We start from the raw sequence: 22,689 nt of genomic DNA, 5'->3' as shown, positions 1-22,689 counted from the left end.
AAGGAGAGAGAGAGAGAGAAGGAAGAACTGCAAAATCTTGGATTCCTTTTTTATGCCTTCTAACTCAGAATATTAGGAGAAAAATCCCATGGCCTACTTGAGTAAGCGCGGTAGTCAGTTCTGAGCTGCAAGTTTGAGACCTGCTGCTTTCTTGCTCTTGCAGGTCTGTGAGAAGGCTGGCGACTGCCTTGTTGCTTGTGAGGGGGAGTGCTGCCGACACTTTCACGTGGAGTGCTTGGGACTGACTGCAGTCCCTGAGGGCTGCTTCACTTGTGAGGAGTGTGAGACTGGTGAGCCACGGAGGGCGGGGCGGGTCGGGGCTGGCAGCTCTCCATGGCGTGGCTCCCCTTGATTTACTCAGTTTTTGGTTAATGCAGCTCCCCTCCCCTCCCATAGGTATTTTAGCAAGCCAAGACACCATCCAGTATTAAGCTTTCCAAGATCCAAAAACCAGTCCAAACCACCTATGTACAAAAACAAAATAAACTTGTTTTGTTTGTTGAGTATGTAAATCAGTTTAAGATTGGTGTGTGTGCTTAACAAACAAGTTTAAAATCCTTTAGTAGACTCAACAAGTATCAATTGAAACTCTAATTATGGTTACAGTAAATTTCTAAGTATAATATAGTAAATATTTATAGTAACTATAAATACGGTTATAGTAAAACTGTAAATATGATTATATATTTTTGGGAAAAAATAATGCTATTAACTTTTTTTAAAGGCAGGGTCTTACAGTGTAGCCCTGGCTGCCCTATAACTCACTGTGTAGACCAGGCTGGCCTTAAACTCACAGAGATCTACCTGCCTGCCTCTCCCCCCAACCCCCCACCTCCTCACCCCATACAGGAATTAAGGGTCTGCATCACCATGCCAGACCTGCTGTTAATTTTTTTTAAACTTAGTATTTATCATTGATTTCTTCTCCCACTATATATTTTCCAGTGCCTTCTTGTAGCATACAAAGAAATGTGCTAGTTTGTGTTTCTTCTGTAATCTAGTTCTGGTTTTGTTTCATTAGAAAGCAGTTGTTTAACCTGAGACAGCACAGCTAGTTGGCTTAGTTACTTTCCTACTGCAGTGAAGAGATAAGAGGTGCCATGACGTTCTATAAGGTAACATATAGAAGAAAGAGTTATTGGGGAGTTAGGCTTCAGAAGGTGAGCCTGTGACCGTGGCAGTGAATGTAGCATCAGGCAGGCAGGCACAGTAGTAGAGCAGGAGCTGAGAGCTTAGATGAAGTAGAGAGATCTGACTCTGAAACCTCAGAGCCCATCCCCCCCTGTGACACACCTCCTCCCCCAAGGCCACACCTCCTGATCCTGCCCAAATGGTTTTACTGACTAGGCACTAAGTCAAACATCTTGTATTTATTTTTGTTGCAGTATCGGTAGGTTCTGTTTTTCTAGGAATTTTCCCATTGATAGGAATTTTCAAATTAGCAAATGTTTAGCGATGTCTTTATAATCTCTTTTAAAATAGGAATTTACTTATAACTTTTTAACAGTTTATTTTTATTTCATGTGTGTTGGCATTTTGCCTGTATGTATGTGTATGTCTGTGTGAGGGTGTCAGTCCTGGAGTTGCAGACAGTTGTGTGCTGCCTTGAGAACGCAGGTCTCTTGAGAAAGTAGCCAGGGGTCATGACCACTGAGCCATCTCTCCAACTCCAGGTCTCTTTTTGTATGCTAAATTCTGAAATGTAATAGCTTTTTCTTTCAAGTGAAGCTCTTTTTTGTTTTGTTTTGTTTTGTTTTGTTTTGTTTTGTTTTTGTTTTTTCAAGACAGGGTTTCTCTGTGTAGCCCTGGCTGTCCTGGAACTCACTTTGTAGACCAGGCTGGCCTCGAACTCAGAAATCCACCTGCCTCTGCCTCCCAAGTGCTGGGATTAAAGGCGTGTGCCACCACTGCCCGGCCAAATGAAGCTCTTTGATATTTGTAGCTGCTTCTATATAAAAGGAGTATTTAGCTTATGTGGAGGCACACACCTGTAATCTGAGTGCTAAGGAGACTGAAGCAGGAGGACCAGTTTGAGCTGGTCTGGGGTACCAAGTGCTGGGATGTAGCTCAGAGTCCTCACCTAGGATGCCCAAGGCCCTAGGCCTAAGCCCAACACTTTGAATGATTCAATGAATGAACTGTAATATGTTTTAATCAGATTTTATTTAACCTATATATATATATATTTTTTTTTTTTTATCAATTTTCTAGGACAGCACCCATGTTTTTCATGTAAAGTGTCTGGTAAGGATGTGAAACGTTGTTCTGTTAGTGTTTGTGGAAAGTTTTATCATGAAGCCTGTGTCCGCAAATTCCCCACTGCCATCTTTGAGTCAAAAGGATTCCGCTGTCCCCAGCACTGTTGCTCTTCCTGCTCTATGGAGAAAGATATCCACAAAGCAAGTAAAGGTAAGCAAAGCTAAAGGAGGGGCCGTGTGCAGAGTGCCTGCGGCAGTGCATGGCACAGCTGTCAGCAATGGCTGCAGGCCTTCTGTTTATTTCCAAGTTCAAAAGCTGAGACACACAGTTGACTTATTTATTAGGCAGAGGCTACGTTGTCAATTCAAACATTCAGACTATGCTAAAATCTTCCTTAGGTTTAGTTACAGCATTCGTAGTAGACCCTTGTTCTTTTGGAGGATTCTCTAAGTGACTATTAGCCTCCATCTAGGGACCGAGAAGAATAGGAATGATGGCGTCAGCCACAGCACTGGCCTTGCAAAGAGCATTCTGTACCACCTGTAACAAGTTTGATATGGCGGGGGAGTCCTGTTCCCATGCTGTGCCGTAGCCGGCATGCTGTGTGCTCCCGTGCTGTGGCCAGCATGCTGTAGCCCGCTTCTTGACCTGTCTTCACACAGGCCGCATGATGAGGTGCCTGAGATGCCCGGTTGCCTATCACGTTGGAGATGCGTGTGTCGCTGCTGGAAGTGTATCTGTGTCCTCGCACATTCTCATCTGTAGTAACCATTCCAAGCGGAGTAGTCAGTCTGCTGCTATAAACGTAGGCTTTTGTTTCGTTTGTGCCAGAGGTGAGTGTCAATCTGGTTTTTTTCCTCGTTCTGGCATCATTCGCATATTTCTCCATTTAACTGTGTCTCTGCATTGGTGAGAACTCCAGCTGTCTGTCTCATGAACTATGTCCCAGCGAGTGCTGACTGCATTCTGTTATATATATGGTACTAGGAGAGAGTGTTTCAGGCAGACATTCCCATTGTGAGAATATTATTTCTTCCACAAGTTAAACTAACATCTGCATTTTAAAAATATCTTAAGCTGGGTAGGGTGGTGCACACCTTTGATCCTATCACTGGAGAGGCAGAGGCAGGAGGATCTTGGTGAGTTTAGGCAAGGCTGGTCTACATAGCAAGTTCCAGGGCCAGCTAAGACTATGTAGAGAGACCCTGTCTCAAAAAGGAAGAAAAAAAACCCCAAGCTTAGAATTACAATTAAGTTGTCGGTTAGTGTTTTTGTTTCTCTAATAAGAAGGTTATTCCCTTCAGTCTTTACTTAAAGCAGAACCTTCCTGCACTGTCGTTGTCAGCTGCTCGGGAGTGTCATGTGCAAAGCAAGGGCAGCCCCTTCTCAGTTATATGCTTTGATCATTGAGGGCCTGAGAAGAGCAGCCAAGGAGGGTTTTTCACATTCGTGAAATTATAAACTGAAAACAGTATCGTGTCCTTTGGAGGACCAGAGATGGTATTAACAGACTTGAGTTCATGGTGTGTCTTGCTTTTTTATTGCTGTGACAAAACACCATGACTGAAGTGATTTATAAAAGAAAACATTTAATTGGTAGCTTACTTCCAGTTTTGGGGGATTAGTCCATGACCGTCGTGTGGGAAGCACGACGAGTTAGCAGGTTTGGTGCTGGAGCAGAAGCTGAGAGCTCACATGGTGCAGTAACCAAAGGCAGAGAACAAGACAACTAGAAAGGCTTGGCTTTTGAAACCTCCAAGCCCACCCCACAGTGACACACAGGCTCCAACAAAGCCACACCTCTTAATCCTTCACAAATGATTCTACCAACTAGAAAATCAAGCATTCAATCCTATGAGCCTATAGGCATGATTTACATTTTCAAACCACCATATTCCACTTCCTGGCCCCCATAGGCTTGTGGCTATTTCATTATGCAAAGTGCATTTAATCCAACTTTAAAGGCCCCCATAGTCTCTTCGGTTTTAAGGCTTCATAAAAGTCCAGAGTCTCTTCTGACTCTGTTAATTGGCTCTCTTCATTGGAACCCCTGTAAAATCAAAAGGCAAATCATGACATACTCCAACATACAGTGGCACAGAGTGCACACTGCCCTTCCAAAATGAGGGAAGGAGCACCGTGGAGAAGAACTGGACCAAAGGAGGACAGAAGCCCAGCGGGGCAAACTCCAAGTTCTGCGTCTTCAGGTCTGATGTCAGAGGGCTCTTCAGATTTCCCGCTCCTTCCAACTTTGATGTCTGCAGCACTCTTCTCTCTCTTGGACTGCTTTCACACTGTTTGCAGTTCTCTTTGCCAGTTGTCACAGGACTCTGGCATCTCCAACACTGTGGATCTTCAGTGCAATCCCGACTTTTTCTCAGCTTCGTACAGTACCCTCTCTGGGTCTCCATGCAGGTACTCCCCTGTCACACGCCTGGCCTCAGCATCTTACTTAACCAGGAAGGAAGATTTTACAGTCCTTTACTTGTGTATTCCTGCCTCTAAAGCCGGAGCCCTGTAGGGAGCTACCAAGTCCACACTGCTTGGCAGGGGACCTGGCCCCTCCTTGGACTGCATTTGCACAGACTTGGATTTGCTGATGCGCTCCACCCTGAGTAAGCTTTCTTTCCCTTCAGAAGCAAGGGTCCCTCATGCACTTCCTCTTTACAAGTTAGAAGTTCGGCTGAGTGAGCTCTTGCCTTTGTCCCAGATCCAATCAGGCCGGGCCTGTCTTTAAACATCTCATCTCTGAGCACAAGACTTGGCTTCGACATTAATTTCCTTAGGCTCTTCTTTCCCTCTCATTGTACACTGTATGTTTGCTCTCTTCCCTGCTTGTTCTTCTTCACTGTCGATCTGCACAAAGTAATCACTAATAACCCCAACACACAGTCAGTACTAGGTTGTTTTGGAATTTCTGCCCATGACAAAATCCAAAACAATTTAGCTTCAGGCAGATTCTTAAGGCAAGGGCAAACACCAACCACATTCTTTGTCAAAATATCACAAGAGTCCCTAAGTCCCATGCTTAATAGCCTTCCCCTCAGACACATGAGAGCCGAAACCTCCATAGTCCATGTTGTTCTTCCCACTGCTGATTTCCAGACTCCTGCAAGGATGATGCCCAGAGAGTCCCATGTACAGTGTTCAGCCTTGCTTTCCTCAGCCAGTCTTCCGCTTCTCTAGGATCAGCATAACCCAGCCTGACGGCAGTATACCACTTGCTCTTGTATTGCGGTGGAGGAATATGACAGAGGCAGCTTAGGAGAGAGCACCTAGTTAGGGCTTTCCTGCAGTGTCAGAAGCTCCCTCATCTTATCAGGCCATAGCAGCAGGCAGCTGTGGTGCTAGCCTAGGTCAAAGCCTGCAGTTGTGTCAAACACCATGAGACAGAGAGAGCACAAACTGGCCCTGCTCTTTAAACCTCAGAGTCCTCTCTCCCGATATACACTGTCCATCTTTATCTTGGCTGCATTATAATAAAATTCTTTTTCCTAATTAGGAATCTTATAAGTGTCTGTTTTGCTTAAAAATGTCATTTGTTTTAATTTTTTTTTTCACTTTTTGCATTTCCCTGTATGTAACATTTGAAAGAACTACTAGATATATCAAGTCTGTTATATTATATTTAGATCTTACTGAAGATCAGAACTTTTTGTTGTTTGTTTTTGCTTTAGGACACAGTTAATTTGTTGGAAGTATCATGTGTGTATGTGTGTTTATACATTTTCTTTCTGTTTTTTGGTTTAAGATGAGATCTATCTAGAGACTGGTATTAAACTTCTGAACTGAAGTAATCCTTCTGCCTCAGCTCTCCAAGTAGCTGGGGCTGTGGGTATTTTATTTACCATGCCAACTTATAAAGATATAGTAGATTTAAAAACAACAACAAAAACTTAGAAGCGATAGCCAGTTATAAGTAAACACTTCTGTATTAGCAGCTTGTATGTGGTCGCTTCTATAGCCAGCTGGGTTCCTTATGCTGGGGCTTTCTAGCTTCCTCAGTTTCCTAAGCATGTATGCTATCTGCCAGCAAGTAAGGAACACTGGTGTCTTAGTTTTGATTGTTTGTTTGCTTGTGGTCTGGGGATTAAACCCAGGACTCAGGCTGGAGAAGAGCTCCACCATTCTTCCTTATCCTACCCTGAAGCAAAAGTAGCTGCCCTGCTTTGAAGCCTGCGGGAGTTCAACCAAAATATTCACTTTTCCACACTGTTAATGGTGACAGAAAAGATTCAGAGGGGGTCAGCTAGGCAAATGATAAATAAAAATGTGTCCCCACTTTGTGTTACAGAATAGAATGGTGATCAGAGAGGACCTGAATTCAGGTGTGTGTACCTGAATGTGTGTGCATATGTGCATGTGCGCAGTGGCCACCAGGCCATAAGAGATCATCAGATCCCCTGGAACTGGAGTTAAAGGTGGTTATGAGCTGTCATGTGGGTGCTGGGTATCAAGCCTGGGTCCTCTGTGACAAAGCAAGTGGTTGTAGCATCAGCCACCTCTCAGACCCAGACTGTTGACTTATAAACATAATCCATATGGTTAGAGGCCCTCAGACAGGCGGTGACAGCATGCAGCCCTGGTTGCTTAGCTGCTTTTTCTCAGTCTGCCTCTTCCAGACCCTTTTAACTGCTATGTTAGCCAAGTCCAGTCCAATTTAGTCAGTATTTTAACCAATATTTTTGTGCTGTTTCATTTAATAATTGATCTTTGTTTTGTTTGTTTTCCAAGACAGGATCTCAATTTGTAGAACTCACTCTGTAGACCAGCTGGCCTCTGCTCCCAAGTGTGGGCTTAAAGGCGGGCACCATTACACTTAGCTATTTGCTGGGGTTTTTTGGGTTTTTTTCCTTCTTTTAAATTGGTTGCTCTTTAAAACTGTTTTCAGTTTAGGACAGGTAGAAAATGTACAGTTACAGGGACGTTTGCCATTTTATGAGATGAAATGGATGCTCATGAACTAGAAGCTTGAGAATAATATCCATGGGACAGAGCTCCTCCATTCAGAATTAGAATCTATGACTCATCTGTCTATATTTTATCTAAATACCATGCAATGAACTCCCGCATATTTTAACTGTATAGCAAATTAACTTTGTATTAGAAGAGAACTTCATTTTCTTTCATAGCATTTTTGCAAAAATTCAGTCTAAACGTACCAGATGTTTCAGATTTGAGAAGATTTAAATCAGAGTCTTTTAAAGTACAAGCATGGAAGCCAGGGGTGGTGGCAAACATCTTTAATCCCAGCATTTAGAAAGCAGAGGCTGGCAGATGTCTGATTTCTAAGCCAGCCTAGTCTACAGAGTGAGTTATGAGACAGCCAGTACTACATGAGATCCTATCTCAAACAAGCCAAAAAGAAGAAAAAAAAAAAACTATAAACATGTAATCTTTTAAACATTAAGGACACCTATTTTAAATAGACTGACTATAGTAAATCTATATGACCAAAAAATAAAACCTACTTTAATAAAATATGTTTTAGAATTAGAAAATATTGCTTATTTTCTCTTTCTAACCTTATTAAGAATGTTTCTAATCCCATAAAGGATTTTTTTCTTAGTTCCTGGTTATTGGATATTTAAAATCATTAATCCTGGGCCATTGAGATGGCTCCATGGGTAAAGGCTTGTTGCCGAGCTTGGCAGTCTGACATTGGATGCCAGGGATGCAGGGATGCACTCAGTGGAAGGAGAGAACCTGCCCCTACTCGTTATCTCCTGGCCACTATTTGCATGCCTCTATAACACACGTGGTTCATTACCTAAAAAATAAAGTCATAAAGCTAATTCTTAAGCACTGAAAGGTCTAGAAATATCTTTAGAGGTTTTACCTACATCCCCAGCCAGCCTGAAACACCACAGAAAATAGTGAGATGTCTCTCAGCGCAGTTTATATTACTTAAATGTTCATGCTTCTTGAGTACTATATACAAGACAGAACTTAACATCCTAAGTCTTACTTTGTAATGGAACTGGTAGGTTAGGTTCTCTTTTTATTTAATAGTGGTAATAGCATATGCGTAGAGCACACTCTAATAGACAATGTGAAATGATTGCCACCGATGCTGTAGGAGGAGTATTTCCTGGTTTATGTGAGTAAGAACACTAAAACCTAGGTTGAGTTATTTTCCTAACATCACAGACTGGTGAGTGGGGAGATTCTACTTGACCTTCTTCATTTTTTCTTTTTATAATCACGTGGTAGAATTTATAACAAATGTATAGTAGAGTTTTAAAATATATTTTATTTGCAGATAGATAACTTTAAAGATAGTTTAAATAGCTAATAAGCTACTCAAAGCCTTTTATTTTATTCTCTCATAAATTACATCTCATCCACAGTTTTCCCTCCCTCTTCACCTTCCAGGCCCTCCTCCCTCTATCTCTCTCCTCCAGATCCATTCCTCCTTTTCCCTTCAGAAAATTGCAGGCCTCTCAGGGATATCAACCACACATGACATATCAAGTTGCAGTAAGACTAGGTACCTCCCCTCATATTAAGGCTGCACGAAGCAACACAGTAGGAAGACAAGGGTCCCAAAAGTAGGCAAAGGGTCACTGTTAGGAGTCCTACAAGAAGACCAAGCTACACAACTGTAACATACATACATACATACATACATACATACATACCTGCATGCATGCGTGTGTGCATGTGTGCATGCATGCTCTGTGATTGTCAGTTTAGTGTCTGGGAGTCCCTGGGAGCCCTGGTAGTTGAATCAGTGGATAATTTTCTTGTGGTGTCCTTGACCTCTCTGGCTCCTACACTCAGTCTTCCCCATCTTCTATGGGGTTCCCTGAGCTGCATCTAGTGCCTGGCTGTGGGTCTCTGCATCTGTTCCCATCAGTTGTTGGATGAAGCCTCTCTGATGACAATTATTCTAGGACTTGTTTTTCTTGTTCTAGGTCTCCAGGCTGCCCAGCCTCTGGCTCCTGGTCCTCCAGGCAGTGTCCATCATGGCTTCCCTCTCTTGATGTGGGTCTCAAGTCATTGGTTGGCCACTTCGACAATTTCTGTACCAGACTTTTCTCACTTTAAAAATCTCTTTTCATTCATTCATTTTTAAATACCACCTCTTTTTACTAAATGAATAAAATGTTTTGACATTACAAAACTTTTCTTAACAAGATTCCTCTGTGAGTGGCAGTGTTGAGTTACATTCTGTCACTTTGTTCATACCTATCATCCGTCCATCTGTCCTTCAATCCTTCTTTCCTTTCTTCTTTCCATCCTTCCCCTCCCCCTCCCCTTTCTCCTTTCCCCTCCCCCTCCCCCTCCCCCTTTCTCCTTTCCCCTTTCCCTCCCCCTCCGCCTTCCCTTTCCCCTTCCTCTTCTTCCCCTTCCCCTTCAGACCCACCCTCCCTCCCTCCCTTCCTTCCTTCCTTTCTTCCTTCCTTCCTTCCTTCCTTCCTTCCTTCCTTCCTTCCTTCCTTCCTCCTTCATTCCTATTTGTTTTTCAAGACAGGGTTTCTCTGTGTAACAGAGCCCTGGATGTCCTGGACTTGCTTGGATTCACCTGCCTCTGCCTCCCAAGAACTGGGACTAAAGGTGTGCATCACCATGCCCAGTCTAGTTCAGACATTTCTTGACCCCATCTCAGTGCAGAGCAGCATCAAATGCAGATTGCACCCAAAGGAAAAGTCAGTGGTGATCCTCCCAAACCACAGCTCTTCCTTCTCAGAGTGGTTCCTGTGTGACACTGTTGTGACTTACAGACTAATAACCAACAGAGTAATTAACACTAAAACAGCAGCGCCCTGGGCAGACAGTGGGTTGTGCATTGTGGATGTACCTGGAGGTATTGGGGCCAGTGCTACAGTGAATCTTGTGTTTCCTTCCAAATAGGAGAGATGGATATGTAAGCGGGTCATAGTAGCTTTCTAGAACATTTTAGGTGGTAAGCACTTCCTGTGACAGCATAAAGAAATCTAAAATGATTTGCACTCCCTTGGGGAAGTCAGGGAAGTAGGGCTGCCTCACTCCCATTGCCAACTTAAAGGCGTGGTCACATAGAGGTGCTGAGTTTTCCCCTCATGGAATCATGGGTAGTTTCATGGCAGCTCATCTCTTTCTGTTTGTTTCATATAGGGCTGATAGTTCAGGACCATTCAGACCCCATGTTCAGTTCCTATGCCTATAAATCCCACTACCTACTGAGTGAATCAAACCGTGCTGAGTTGATGAAATTACCTATGATTCCTTCTTCGTCAGCTTCCAAAAAGAGATGTGAGAAAGGTAATCGTGACTAAATAGTTTATCTCGTGTTTAATCTCTGCATTTTCCGTTTCTCTCTCTAAGTGGAGGGGGGTAGGGGGTATGCCTGCCAAGCACTGCCTGTTGCTTTTGGTAGGTCCTGACTTTGTGGTTATGACTCTGTCTTCATATGGCTACAGAATTACTAAAAAGGCTTAAAACAATTCTGTCATCACAGATTTTTATTTTTCTCCCTGAATCAATTCTCAACATTCAAAGATGTAACAATCACCGTTCATTCCTAATGTACCATTTATGCATAGCAAAAATAGGCTTTTATTAGTGTTTTAAAATACAAAGACTAGGATTTTATATAACATAAAAGACTTCCTCATTTGTTTGAGGTAGAACTGTCTGTCATTTATGTTAAACTAGAATAGCCATGATATGGTTTCTTCTCCTTGTAAGCTAAGCAACCAGAAAGGCCACTTACAAAAGAAAGACAAGCAGGCTGGAAAAGATTGTTTCTAGAACATATTCTATGATTTTATTTCTTAAATATTTAGTTAAGATGCAATGAGAACAAATGCCCTTCCCGTAGGAGGGAACCTGGGGTTCAGGGCTAAATTTATGTTCACATTCCTGAAATTCAGTGTCATTCCTGAAAGAACACTCTTAGCCGTGCTTAACTTGCCATAGCCTGCTTGCAATAAGGGGAAGGTGGCTTCATGTTTGATTTGCGGGATTATTATCTCAGAGGAAGCGTCTGTGAGCTTAGAAGGGATGGATAGACCTTTTGCTTAATATATTCTTATTATAGTCCAAGTTCAGAACTGATAAAGAAAAAAATCACCATTCATTCCTATTGTACCATGTATGCATATCAAAAAAAATAGGTTTTTATTAGTGTTTGTTATCTGTGCTGCCTCTTTGATCTGTCCTTGCTCTTCTTGGCCCAAGTAGCAACTAATAAGTGAGAGAAGCGCTATCTGGCAAGGTGACTAGAGCCACCAGGAGTCCTGAGAGACTGGCCTGCGGCTGGGCTGTGTGCCTTCTGCTGAGGTCAGCCTCCAGTGCCTTGTTAGTGATGTCCTAAGCTTCCATAAGGTAGGCAAGGGCCTGCATTACTCCTCAGCAAGAGAGAATTAGTCTGTTAGTGCATTTATAACATTAGATTAACTCAGCTGTTGTTTTGTTTCCAGCATTAACATTTGACATGAACTGGAATTATTTTGAAACCTCTACTTAGCTTGAATGATGTACTTCCTCTCTTGTATCTGGAAAACAGTTTGACTTTTTTTTTTCTGGTTTGTTGGTTTGTTTTTTTGTTTTGTTTTGTTTTTGCATAGCACAAGGCAGACCATTCATGTTTCATTTTCTTTATCTTTCTATATTTTGAACATTTCTGTCATGACAGATTTCACTGATTCTGGCTCTGTATTTCCTCTGAAATAAGACTGAACATTTAGAACCATTTACATTAACACTAAACATGACCAGCCCAACTTCTACTGTGGTGCTAATGATAACATATCCTCTAAGGCTGTCTGCAAGACAGGCCTGCCTACCTCTTGATCAGTGGGTTCCAGTGGACTTAAAACCTATGCAGAGCCTGGCGGTGGCCGCGTACACCTTTAATTCCAGCACTCCCAAGGCAGAGGCAAGAGGATCTCTGTGAGTTGGAGGCTAGCCTGGTCTATAGGGCTAGTTCCAGGATAGCCAGGGGTACACAAAGAAACACTGTCTTGAAACAAAACAAAACCTTTAAAACATCCAAGCAGCTGGAAAATTGAACCAGTTAATCCCACTGATAACCTGTAGTCAAAGGGGAACTGCTAATGTGAAGGCTGGCAGAGGAAATACAGTTCTCTGGTCCATCATGGGTGTGTTTAGGTTTCCTTTTCATGTAACAGTTGAGGTTTGAAGGTGCAAGAAGAGAAGATTTCTGGAAATCTTTAAAAGGTTAGAGCATGCGATTTGGTCAAGTTATATGGAAGGCTCTGAGTCTTTTGCCTGTGAGACTTTAAATCTCTTGTTGGTTGTAGAAGGGACTAGTCAGTGGAAGTGTCCTTTGTCTTCAGTGGTGACCTGTCTGTTACTTGTGCTCGTACGGGAGATCCCTGTCCCCTGCCCGCTCATTTTTATTTGTTTGCATTCGAAACGTTACTCTGTTTGTTGCACCTGTTTTGGTTTCAAAGCGAGGGCTTACTAGAAACCCGAAAGGACAAGCTTGCACATAGTACTTCATTCTGCACTGACAATTGTGGGGTTCTGTGCTATAAAGCAGTGGTTCTCAAAACTGAGTCAGGGGAAAAAAAAGAAAACAAAGAAAAAATTCTAAGCATTTTTGGAAATTAAGAGAATTATACCTTCATACAATATAGAGCTATATGAGATTTTATTTGGCTATAACTTTAACTGTTCAACATGCTAATACTTTCTTTGCTTTTGGATCATAGTCTCTAGTAGTTATGTATTTCTTTGGTCAATACAAAAAGGGGAGCTGGGCATGGTGGTGCCTGTCTGCAGCCCCAGCCCTTGGGAGACAGGCAAGAGGATCACTGATGGAAGGTGTGCGCTACATAGTGAAATTCTGTCTCCAAAAAAGGTGGAGGAAAATCCTTCATCTTGAAATGCAAGTTTATTTTTGGTTGGTATGATTTTGAAAACGTAGGTCATAACTAAGAGAAAGGGACCGTGGTGATAGGACAGTTACAGACCACTGCTGTATAGCCTGCTTGACTGCCTGTGCACTGGGAAGGAGTGACGCTGGAGCTACCGTTGTGAGAATCTGTGTTCCACCTTCGTATTAGAAGGAGAAAATAAGTTCTGATCACCTTAATTATTTTCATTCTTGGCTGATGTTATTATAAAGAGATTTAGTTTATTGTGGGATGGATTAAAATAACAATGATTAGTGCTTTTTCCCTAGCTGTAAAGAACAAAAGAAAGCTATTTGTTTGAAAGCCTATTTTCAAATCTACATGGGCTAACGAGGTTCTGTATCTCTTGTGATATTTTAGCTAGCCAACACCCGATCCCCTGTTGCTCATATTCTAAAGGAGCACAGGTTGGGTTTTGTTTTTGTTTTTTTTTTCTACTCAAAAACTTCGTTTTTAGCTGCTGAAGTCTTAAAAACTAGCTATTTCATTCATTTCCTATTTTAATCCATCACTCGGGACATAATTCAGTCTCTTTGTTTCCCATTTGAATAAAATCTAGTATACTTAAACTTTTTCCTTCCTTCCGTTTCTCGGTTACTAAGGCTGTCTGTCTGTTTTAAGGTGGAAGATTGCTCTGCTGTGAATCGTGCCCTGCTTCCTTCCACCCAGAATGCCTGAGCATAGACATGCCAGAAGGCTGCTGGAATTGCAATGACTGTAAAGCTGGCAAGAAACTGCATTACAAACAGATTGTTTGGGTCAAATTGGGAAATTACAGGCAAGTTTTCCAAGCACAAAAAAGGAAGTACTACTGTTGCAGTGGGGGTCATGATGTGCACGGAGTGCACTTAGTGCACAGGCCGGGAGACAGGCGTGCAGGCTCCACTCCCTCAACAAAAGGGCTCAAAGACAAGGGCGGCTGGCCTGGATTTCTAGGGGATGGCAAAGGTTATTTTGCTCTCGTACTTTTGTTTGTGTCTGATTGCCTTTTCTTTGAGAGTGGGTTTCCACTTTGCTTAGGTTCTGAGAATTATTTTATACTGATGAATTATGCACTACTAAATTTTGCAATGAAAGGATTTACATAAAGAATGGAGGTTTGGTTTGGTTTTTTTGTATCTTAGTTTTATATTGGTTTTAGACTTTTTTATAAACATTTATTTGTTTGTTTGTTTATCTATTCATTTATTTGGTGTATGAGTCTTTTTACCAGCCTGTACGCTTGTATCTCATGTGTGTGACACCTAGAGAAGTCAGGTGTCAGATCCCCTGAGACTGAGTTACAGACAGCTTTGAGCTGCCATTTGCAGGCTAGAAATTGAACACAGGTCTTCTGGAAGAGCCCTGGACAATATCTCCATGCCTTGATTTCTAATTTTGAATGAGATCAAGAGTTTATAGCTTTTATCAAAATAGATCCATTCAAATTTGTTTTGTTTTGTTTGTTTTTGTTTGTTTGTGTGTTTTCAAGACAGGGTTTCTCTGTGTAATAACCCTGAAACTTGCTTTGTAGACCAGGCTGGCATCAGACTAACAGGGGTCCACCTGGCTCTGCCTCCAGAGTGCTGGGATAAAGGATGTGTGCCACCACACCCTGCTAGGTCAGTTTGGCTCTAAACCAGGCCCACTGTGTTCAAGTAGCCCTAAGCTGTGTGGAAAAGTGCTTTGTTTTCTTCATATAAACTAAAGAGTGAGATTATTCCAGTAAGAGCCATAAATCTATGTATTTATTTATGCTGGGGCATACAAGGGCCACAGTACAATTTTAGAGGTCAGAGAAGAGCTTTCTGGAGCTGGGTCTCTCCTACCCAAGAGAATCTCAGGAGGTCAGCCTTGACAACAACAGCTTTACCTGTTGAGCCACCACACCAGCCCAAGCCTCAGTTCTTAAAGGCATGAGAACAGGGGCTGCAGAGATGCTAAGAGTGATTGCTGCTCTTTAGATCCGTCTTCAGTTCCCAGCATCCATGTCAGGAGGCTTACAGCCCCCTGTAACCCCAGCCCAGACAGTCAGACCTTCTCTCCTGGCCTCACACAGGTGCATATGCACACATAAAAAATAAAAACGGAGCCGGGCGTGGTGGCGCACGCCTTTAATCCCAGCACTCGGGAGGCAGAGGCAGGTGGATTTCTGAGTTCGAGGCCAGCCTGGTCTACAAAGTGAGTGCCAGGACAGCCAGGGCTACACAGAGAAACCCTGTCTCGAAAAACCAAAAAAAAAGAAAAACCAAAAAAAATAAATAAATAAAAACGTAGGACTGGTGAGATGGCTCAGCGATTAAGAGCACTGACTGCACTTCCAAAGGTCCTGAGTTCAAATCCCAGCAACCACATGGAGGCTCACAACCATCCACAACCATCCGTAATGAGATCTGACGCCCTCTTCTGGTGTGTCTAAGGACAGCTACAGTGTACTTTCATATAATAATAAATAAATAAATCCTTTAAAAAAATAAAAACATAAAATTTAAAATGAGAGAGAGGGATTAATATTATTTAAAAACATACTCCTTTGTGATAAGTTATTTCTCTGCCAGTGAAATGAGCCAATTCAAGCCAGAGTAGAGTACATAGCAGGTTTATAGGGAAGCTGCTCTTGGGCTAGGTAAATAGTCATGGGAGGGGAGAGAGAAAGAGAGCACGCAAGCAGGGAGAGAGAAAATGGAGAGAGGGGGAGACAAGAGAGGGAAAGAGAGACCAAATTGTCTAGATTATATGGGAAAGAGCCTCTAGGGGAGGGGAAATTCAGGGCAGAGGGCGTACTCCCTGTAACAGGTAGGGACTGAGGGATGCTGGGAAAACCTGGAGGCTAGGTCCATCTTGATATGTAAATATACACCTCAGCCTCTTGTCCTGGGTCTGAAACCTACCCAGCATGTTAAGGCTTTAATATTTTTGTTTTATTATTTTATGTGTATGGGTGTTTTGCCTCCGTGTATGTCTGTGTGCTATGGACCCAGGGAGGCCAGAAGAGGGAGTCAGGTTCCCTGGAACTAGAGTGACAGATGGTTGTGAGCAGCCGCGTGGTGCTGGGGATCTAGCTTGTGTTCTCTGGAAGAGCAGCCTGTGCTCGTGGCTGCCAGGCCATCTCCCCGGGCCCTCCTGTAAGATAATTCATAGCCTTGATATGTGTTAGGATTGGTATTTTGAGGCAGAGTCTCACTGCGTGGCTCTCTCTAGCCTGGACCATATGTAGACCAGATGTCTGCCAGACGGCCTGCAGAGTGCTGATAGTAAAGGCGTGTACCACCACATCCACCTTAGCTGTTTGTAAAGATGGGGTCTCACTATATAACTCTGGCTGACCTCAGACTTGGTGTGCCAAAAAGGCTGATCTAAACTACAGAGACCCACCCCCCTCTGCCTCCTGAGTGTACCACAGTATCAGGAATTGTATTGGAATTCTGAAGAAAATATATTTCTAGATAATTGCAACCATATTGTAAATGGTTTGCATGAAGAGTTGAGTTTAAAGAGTATATTAAGCATAAGCAGTCTGTGTCCATGTTTTTACATGTTATTTCCCTTTTGGAGGATAGGACAGAATCTTCCTGGGCTAACTAACCTCTTGGCTTAGGTGGTCCTCCTGCCCCAGCCTCTCAAGTGGGTGACACCACCATTGTTGGCACTGCTTCTTGCTTTGTTGTTGGAGGAATTTTGTATTTTTGTTTTGTTTTTTGTATTTTATTTTATTTTTTTAATGGGAGCTGGAGAAGTGGCTCGGCAGTAAGAGCACTGACTGCACTGACAGTGGCACTCACAGCTGTCTGTAACTTCAGGTCCTGCTCCACACCTAGCACACACAATACATACATGTAAGCCAAACACATACAAATAAAAAGTGTGTGTGTGTGTGTGTGTGTGTGTGTGTGTGTGTGTGTGTGTGTGCGCGTGCACTTTAAGTGTAGATCTGGATACATACAGTCTTCTTTTTTCCAGTTTTGTTTTATAGGGACAGACCCTTTCTCCAGGTTAGCCCCACCCCCACCCCCAGCCCTGCTGTACAATGTGTTCTTCACATTTGGGGAATCCATCTAATGCCAATAGTCTCCATGCCGAGAGCACAGGGGAGATGTTTTTTTCTACTTGTACCTTGTGTTCATCAAGTTGAACTGAGTCTGGAATGCTGACACGGAGCCTGGTATTATCAGGGCGAGAGGCACCTCCCCTGGTTGATGAGTCGAGAAGTGCTGGCTTGCATGTAGTACTGACACTTTGCTATGGCAGAGGCTCATTCTCAAAAGAATCCCTCTGACCGCTAGAAACAATCCTTCATTCTCAAAAGATAGTCTCCTCCCCCTGGGAAGACAGGAAGTCCATCAGTTGTGGGAAAGTGTGAATTTCCTACGGGCTGGGATCATACTAGTTAACATCCCGATTCCAGAGCTGGGAAATGGGCGCATTGTCCTTCTCACAGTAGATGTTATAACTGATATGTTCGTGATATATAGTTAATAAATTTTAAATGCTGGTCCTTTAAGGAAAGAAACCATGTGGAGTTGTTAGGGCTTTGTTCGGCCTATGTTCTCTATTATGTTAATTCAGCAATAGTGTTTGGTTGTGGTCGTGGTGTTTTGGTGGTGGTGGTGGTGGGGGTTCATTGGGGTTGGGAAAAGTGAGGGTGAGACAGGGTCTCACTAAGTAGCTCTTGCTGTCCTAGAAACTCACTATGGTGACCTGGCTGGCCTTGAATGCACGGAGATTTGCCTGCCTCTCCCTGGGATTAAAGGCATGCTAAGTGTATTTTAGAATGTTAACCCTTCTCTCCTCCCAGTCTGTAAGGAAGAGTATGAGGTTTTCACCTTCTCCATTTTGTCCTCAGATGGTGGCCTGCAGAGATTTGCAGTCCCAGGTCTGTGCCACTGAACATCCAGGGCCTTAAGCATGACTTGGGGGACTTCCCCGTGTTCTTCTTTGGTTCTCACGACTACTACTGGGTCCACCAAGGCAGAGTGTTCCCTTACGTTGAAGGAGACAAACACTTTGCAGAGGGACAGACTAGCATTAACAAGACCTTCAAAAAAGGTAAGTTGGGCCATGCTCACAGAGACTCAGTGCTCACGCTCACGCTTCTGCCACGCAAGAATGTTCACCAGGGCCGGGCGTGATCCCAGCACGCGGGAGGCAGAGCAGGCAGATTTCTGAGTTTGAGGCCAGCCTGGTCTACAGAGTGAATTCCAGGACAGCCAGAGCTACACAGAGAAACCCTGTCTCGAAAAACCAAAAAAAAAAAAAAAAAATGTTCACCAGGCAGGGATTCTACATCCATAAACCTCCTATGACATCAGGACCAGGCTTGAGATGCATAAAGCCTGGAGCACTAGGCTATGTTTGAAGTGTCTTTTAATCAAGTGAAACTCCTTTACCACAGACAAGTAGGAAAGGCTTCCCAGGAAGACCTTGGACCTTTGCAACATGACAGAAGTCTACCTTTCTTTTTCTTTTTCTTTTTTCTTTTTTCCTTTTTAATTTTTATTTATTTATTAAGATTTATTTATTTATTACAAGTGAGTACACTGTAGCTGTCTTCAGACACTCCAGAAGAGGGCGTCAAATCTCATTACAGATGGTTGTGAGCCACCATATGGTTGCTGGGAATTGAACTCTGGACCTTCAAAAGAGCAGTCAGTGCTCTTAACCGCTGAGCCGTCTCTCCAGCACCCCAGAAGTCTACCTTTCTCAGTAAGGGTAAAATCAATTTAAATCTAGGACAGACAGGGTACACAGGCGCTCTTCACAGGGTCACCTAGAGGTCTCCTAGAGGTCTCTGTCAGTGATGTCAGCCCTGTGCTCTGATGCATGGACATAGCATAGTGTTTGATGCTAATGTATTATTTCCTCTACAGTGGTGGTGACTGGTGATTTCCAAAACATAATTTTAGAAAGTCAACCTCAGGCCAGAGGCAGAGCATGTCTAGGATGGTAGAATGTAACTTACCACGCTAATGGGGTGTACTCTTCTTTTGATAACGGCTTGCCTGCTCTTCTTGTCAGCACTGGAAGAAGCTGCAAAACGTTTCCAGGAACTGAAAGCCCAGCGTGAAAGCAAGGAGGCTTTGGAGATGGAGAGGACCTCTAGGAAACCCCCTCCCTACAAGCACATCAAGGTGAGTGCGTCTCCCTGCTGCTTAAAGCCCCTTGACTTACAGGGATGCTCTGATGGTCACCTTCTACTTGTTAAGCCACACCACCTGGGAACTGTGGCTTACATGGAATTCTGTTGTTTCTGCCAGAGTATCCTGCAATTAGACAAGGATATAGATCTTTAGCCTTCCTTTTGCAGACATCCTAAATAGTGTATTGTCCCTTGATTTCAGGTATTAAATTTCATCAGCCTGTGGCAAGCAGGGGCGGGGGGGGCGGCGGTATGAGACTTGACATCAAGCTTCAACCTTTTTATGTAGTAAATAGTCATAGTTATTGTTCCTTGTCTATTCTGGAGAAATCACAATAAAGAGCTTTCCGTATTGTGTCTTAGTGCTCTGATGTTCAGTTCATGTTGCTCACAGATCCTCATCTTCTCCCGCCCCTCTCTTGCTCTGTTGTCTCTCAGGCCAACAAAGTCATAGGGAAGGTGCAGGTCCAGGTGGCTGACCTGTCGGAGATCCCCCGCTGTAACTGCAAGCCTGGTGATGAGAACCCGTGTGGCCTGGAGTCGCAGTGTCTGAACAGGATGTCACAGTATGAGTGTCACCCGCAGGTGTGTCCTGCCGGGGACCGCTGTCAGAACCAGTGCTTTACAAAGAGGCTGTACCCCGATGCAGAGATCATTAAAACCGAGCGGAGAGGATGGGGCCTCAGAACCAAAAGAAGTATCAAAAAGGTAATGTGGTGGCCACATGGCTGCCCGCGTCTCTTAGGACGTGTCAGTCGTGGCAGGACTGTAAGAAGCATAGCTACTTAAAGTCGGAGTTCTCACTTCTCACAGGGTTTGCACTTGCTGAGCGAGTAGAAAGTAGGAAAGGATAACAGAATACACAGCCTGGCACTGTCATTGATGAGCCTTGCTCAGAAGGGGCACTGTGCTCTTTGATTTCTTTCTTTCTTTTTTTTTTTTTTAAATTATTAAGTGGAATGATTCAAACATATTTTCTTGTTGTTGCTTTTCATGGTGGATAAACATGTCAGAGAAGCAACATAATAAAGTTGATTACTCACCAGGGCAGAAACTAGCAAACCCAGAACTTTGCTGCAACCTCAAGTCATAGCCATAAGTGTGACCGAATCACCAAATCACTGAGGTGGGCTGTAACAGTCGTCCATTGTGTGGAGTCACAGCTCGTTAGAGGCCTCGGATTATATGTGCAGGGGTGGTAGAAACAGTTGAAATAATCTAACTCTGTAACTTTTTTTTTGTACTTTTATTTTCACACCTTGAAATAGGTTTTTTTCCCCCACAAGACCCTCCTAGCACAAGAAATATATACCAGTTAGAGAAATATTTTAAAGCCAAAGAGCTTAAAGAAAAATTAAAATTTCTAGTAAACCTTACTATTCAAAGCTTTTAGAGTACCTGAGAATCTCCTGTGGCTCTTGTCAAGAAACCAACTGTGGCCGGGCGGTGGTGGCGCACGCCTTTAATCCCAGCACTTGGGAGGCAGAGGCAGGTGGATTTCTGAGTTTGAGGCCAGCCTGGTCTACAGAGTGAGTTCCAGGACAGCCAGGGCTACACAGAGAAACCCTGTCTCAAAAAAAGAAAGAAAGAAAGAAAGAGAGAGAGAGAGAGAGGGAGGGAGGGAGGGAGGGAGAAAGAAAGAAAGAAACCAACTGTGGGGAGGGTGATGTGTGTGTTTCATCCTAGTACTCAGGAGGCAGAGGCAGGCAGATCTCTGTGAGTTCAAGGCCAGCCTGAGTGAATTCTAGGTCAACCAAGGCTAGATAGTGTCTCAAGGAAAGAGAGAGAGATGGGATGGGGTGGGGTGGGGTCGGGGGGAGACAGACGGAAAGAGAGAGAAACCAGGGACTGGAGATACCAATAGTTAAAAGCACTTGCTGCACCTGAATTTGGCTCCCAAGCTTCCATAACCCCAGTCCTAGGGCATCTGATGCCCTCTTCTGACCTAGGCACTACCAGGCACAAGTAGTGCACATGGATACACATGCAGGCAAAGCACTCCTACAGAAATGAGAAATACATCTAAGCAGTGGGGAGGCCGGGGAGGTGTGCTGGTGAAGCGTGCTTCCTGCTCTCACAGAGGACCCAAGAGACGGAAGCAAACAGCCTGCACACTAGTGATGAAGACTGAGTGGTAACAGAACATGAGCTGAGGTAGGTAGCCAAGAGCCAGGCCTAAAGCCGTCCTTCAGGCAAGAACTACCAGATGGCTTTAGTAGGGTGGCTCACTGACCTGACAACTCTGGTTCTCACAAAGCCAGGACCCTCAAACTGGCTGTGCTGCTCACACTTGTTTCCGTCACTTGAGAGGCTGAAGCAGAACCATCACCAAGAACTTGATGCTGGTCCGGTCTATATAAACTTGGGAATTATGGCCTGGCCTTAAAAGTAAGACCCTATCTCAAAAAACAGAACAAGTGAGCAACTCAAGGAGCTGGAGAGGCAGCTCAGTGGTAAGAGCACTGGCTGCTTTTACACACAGGACCCAGGTTCAATTTGCACCACCCAGCATCACGTGGTGGCTTACAACCATCTGTTACTTCAGTCCCAGGGGATCTAAACCTTCTTCTGGCCTCCATGGGCACTAGACATGCACATGGGACAGGGACAGCAAGCACACACAGGAGTTAACAGTTTCATTGTCACAGCTGACGGGTCGTGGGTCAGGCTGTGCTCAGCTGGACCGTCATTTAGGATTGCAGGGAGTCAACCAGACTTCATCCTTAGATCACACAGGGAAGGGCCCACTTCCCGGCTTACCTGCTATAGAGTTCCATTCTTTGTTGCTATGGTCTGAGGGCTTGTGTTTTGAGATTTTTTTTTCTCTCTGCTCTTGGCCAGTAATGACTCTTAACTTTGAGTGGCTTCCCCAGTTCCTTGCTACCTGAGGTTTCCAAAGTAGGCATTAGAGACTCCACTTAGCATGCCAGACATTGAGATCTTAGACAACAAGGTCTTATTAGCCTGTGCATGCCATCATCGTTGTCACATCCTCACAGGAGGGGATCACAGGATGAATGGTATGAATCAGAAACAGGATCTGGGGCAACCTTGAGGACCTGGCACATTTAGAGTTTTAGAGAACAAGTTTGCCTGGAGAATGGAGGGATTATGAGAAAGGAAAAAAATGCTAGGATGGAGCCTGTTCCAGCAGGCCAGGAAATTGACATGCACAAGGCCAGTAGGTCTGCAGGCCAGGAGAGTGATATAGACACAGGGTAGTAGGTCTGCAGGCTAAGAGAGTGACAGAGACATTACTGATACATACTCGCAGCTATCCTGTAATGAGAAGTGAGGAGAATTTGTGGAGTGAAAGTCTGTTAAAATAGTAAGCACACTCATATTTGTTTCTCAAGGTATTTATTTCCTCTGATGAGTTTGAAACGCTGGTGAGTCTTGCAGCTAACACAGCTGCCCTAGACTGAGTGAGTGTGGCTTTCGAGATGACGAGGTCAGTGATAATAGAAGCCCACGCAGCTGACTGACTGCCTGGTCCCACTCATGTGG

General features: G+C 43.8%; 1 protein-coding gene across 6 annotated transcripts in view; it reads left to right on the top strand.

Annotated features, from left to right (window-relative positions):
• The window catches only part of Nsd3 (nuclear receptor binding SET domain protein 3), a 119,838-nt gene that overhangs the window by 80,734 nt on the left and 16,415 nt on the right, over positions 1-22,689 (top strand). For 3 of the 6 annotated variants that reach the window (XM_029480236.2, XM_029480237.2, XM_029480235.2), the window contains exons 12-19: positions 164-290; positions 2,212-2,409; positions 2,862-3,032; positions 10,300-10,446; positions 13,689-13,845; positions 17,890-18,092; positions 19,062-19,174; positions 19,621-19,890. In XM_029480236.2, coding sequence (XP_029336096.1) covers positions 164-290; positions 2,212-2,409; positions 2,862-3,032; positions 10,300-10,446; positions 13,689-13,845; positions 17,890-18,092; positions 19,062-19,174; positions 19,621-19,890 — 1,386 coding nt within the window. The remainder of the gene's footprint in view (positions 1-163; positions 291-2,211; positions 2,410-2,861; positions 3,033-10,299; positions 10,447-13,688; positions 13,846-17,889; positions 18,093-19,061; positions 19,175-19,620; positions 19,891-22,689) is intronic. The other 3 variants (XM_029480239.2, XM_029480238.2, XM_029480240.2) reach the window with 3 other exon arrangements.

Source organism: Mus caroli, unplaced genomic scaffold, assembly GCF_978045245.1.
Source record: "Mus caroli unplaced genomic scaffold, Mus_caroli_1 scaffold_10, whole genome shotgun sequence".
Lineage (NCBI taxonomy): Eukaryota > Metazoa > Chordata > Mammalia > Rodentia > Muridae > Mus > Mus caroli.
This window is presented reverse-complemented; position numbering and strand designations above follow the sequence as displayed.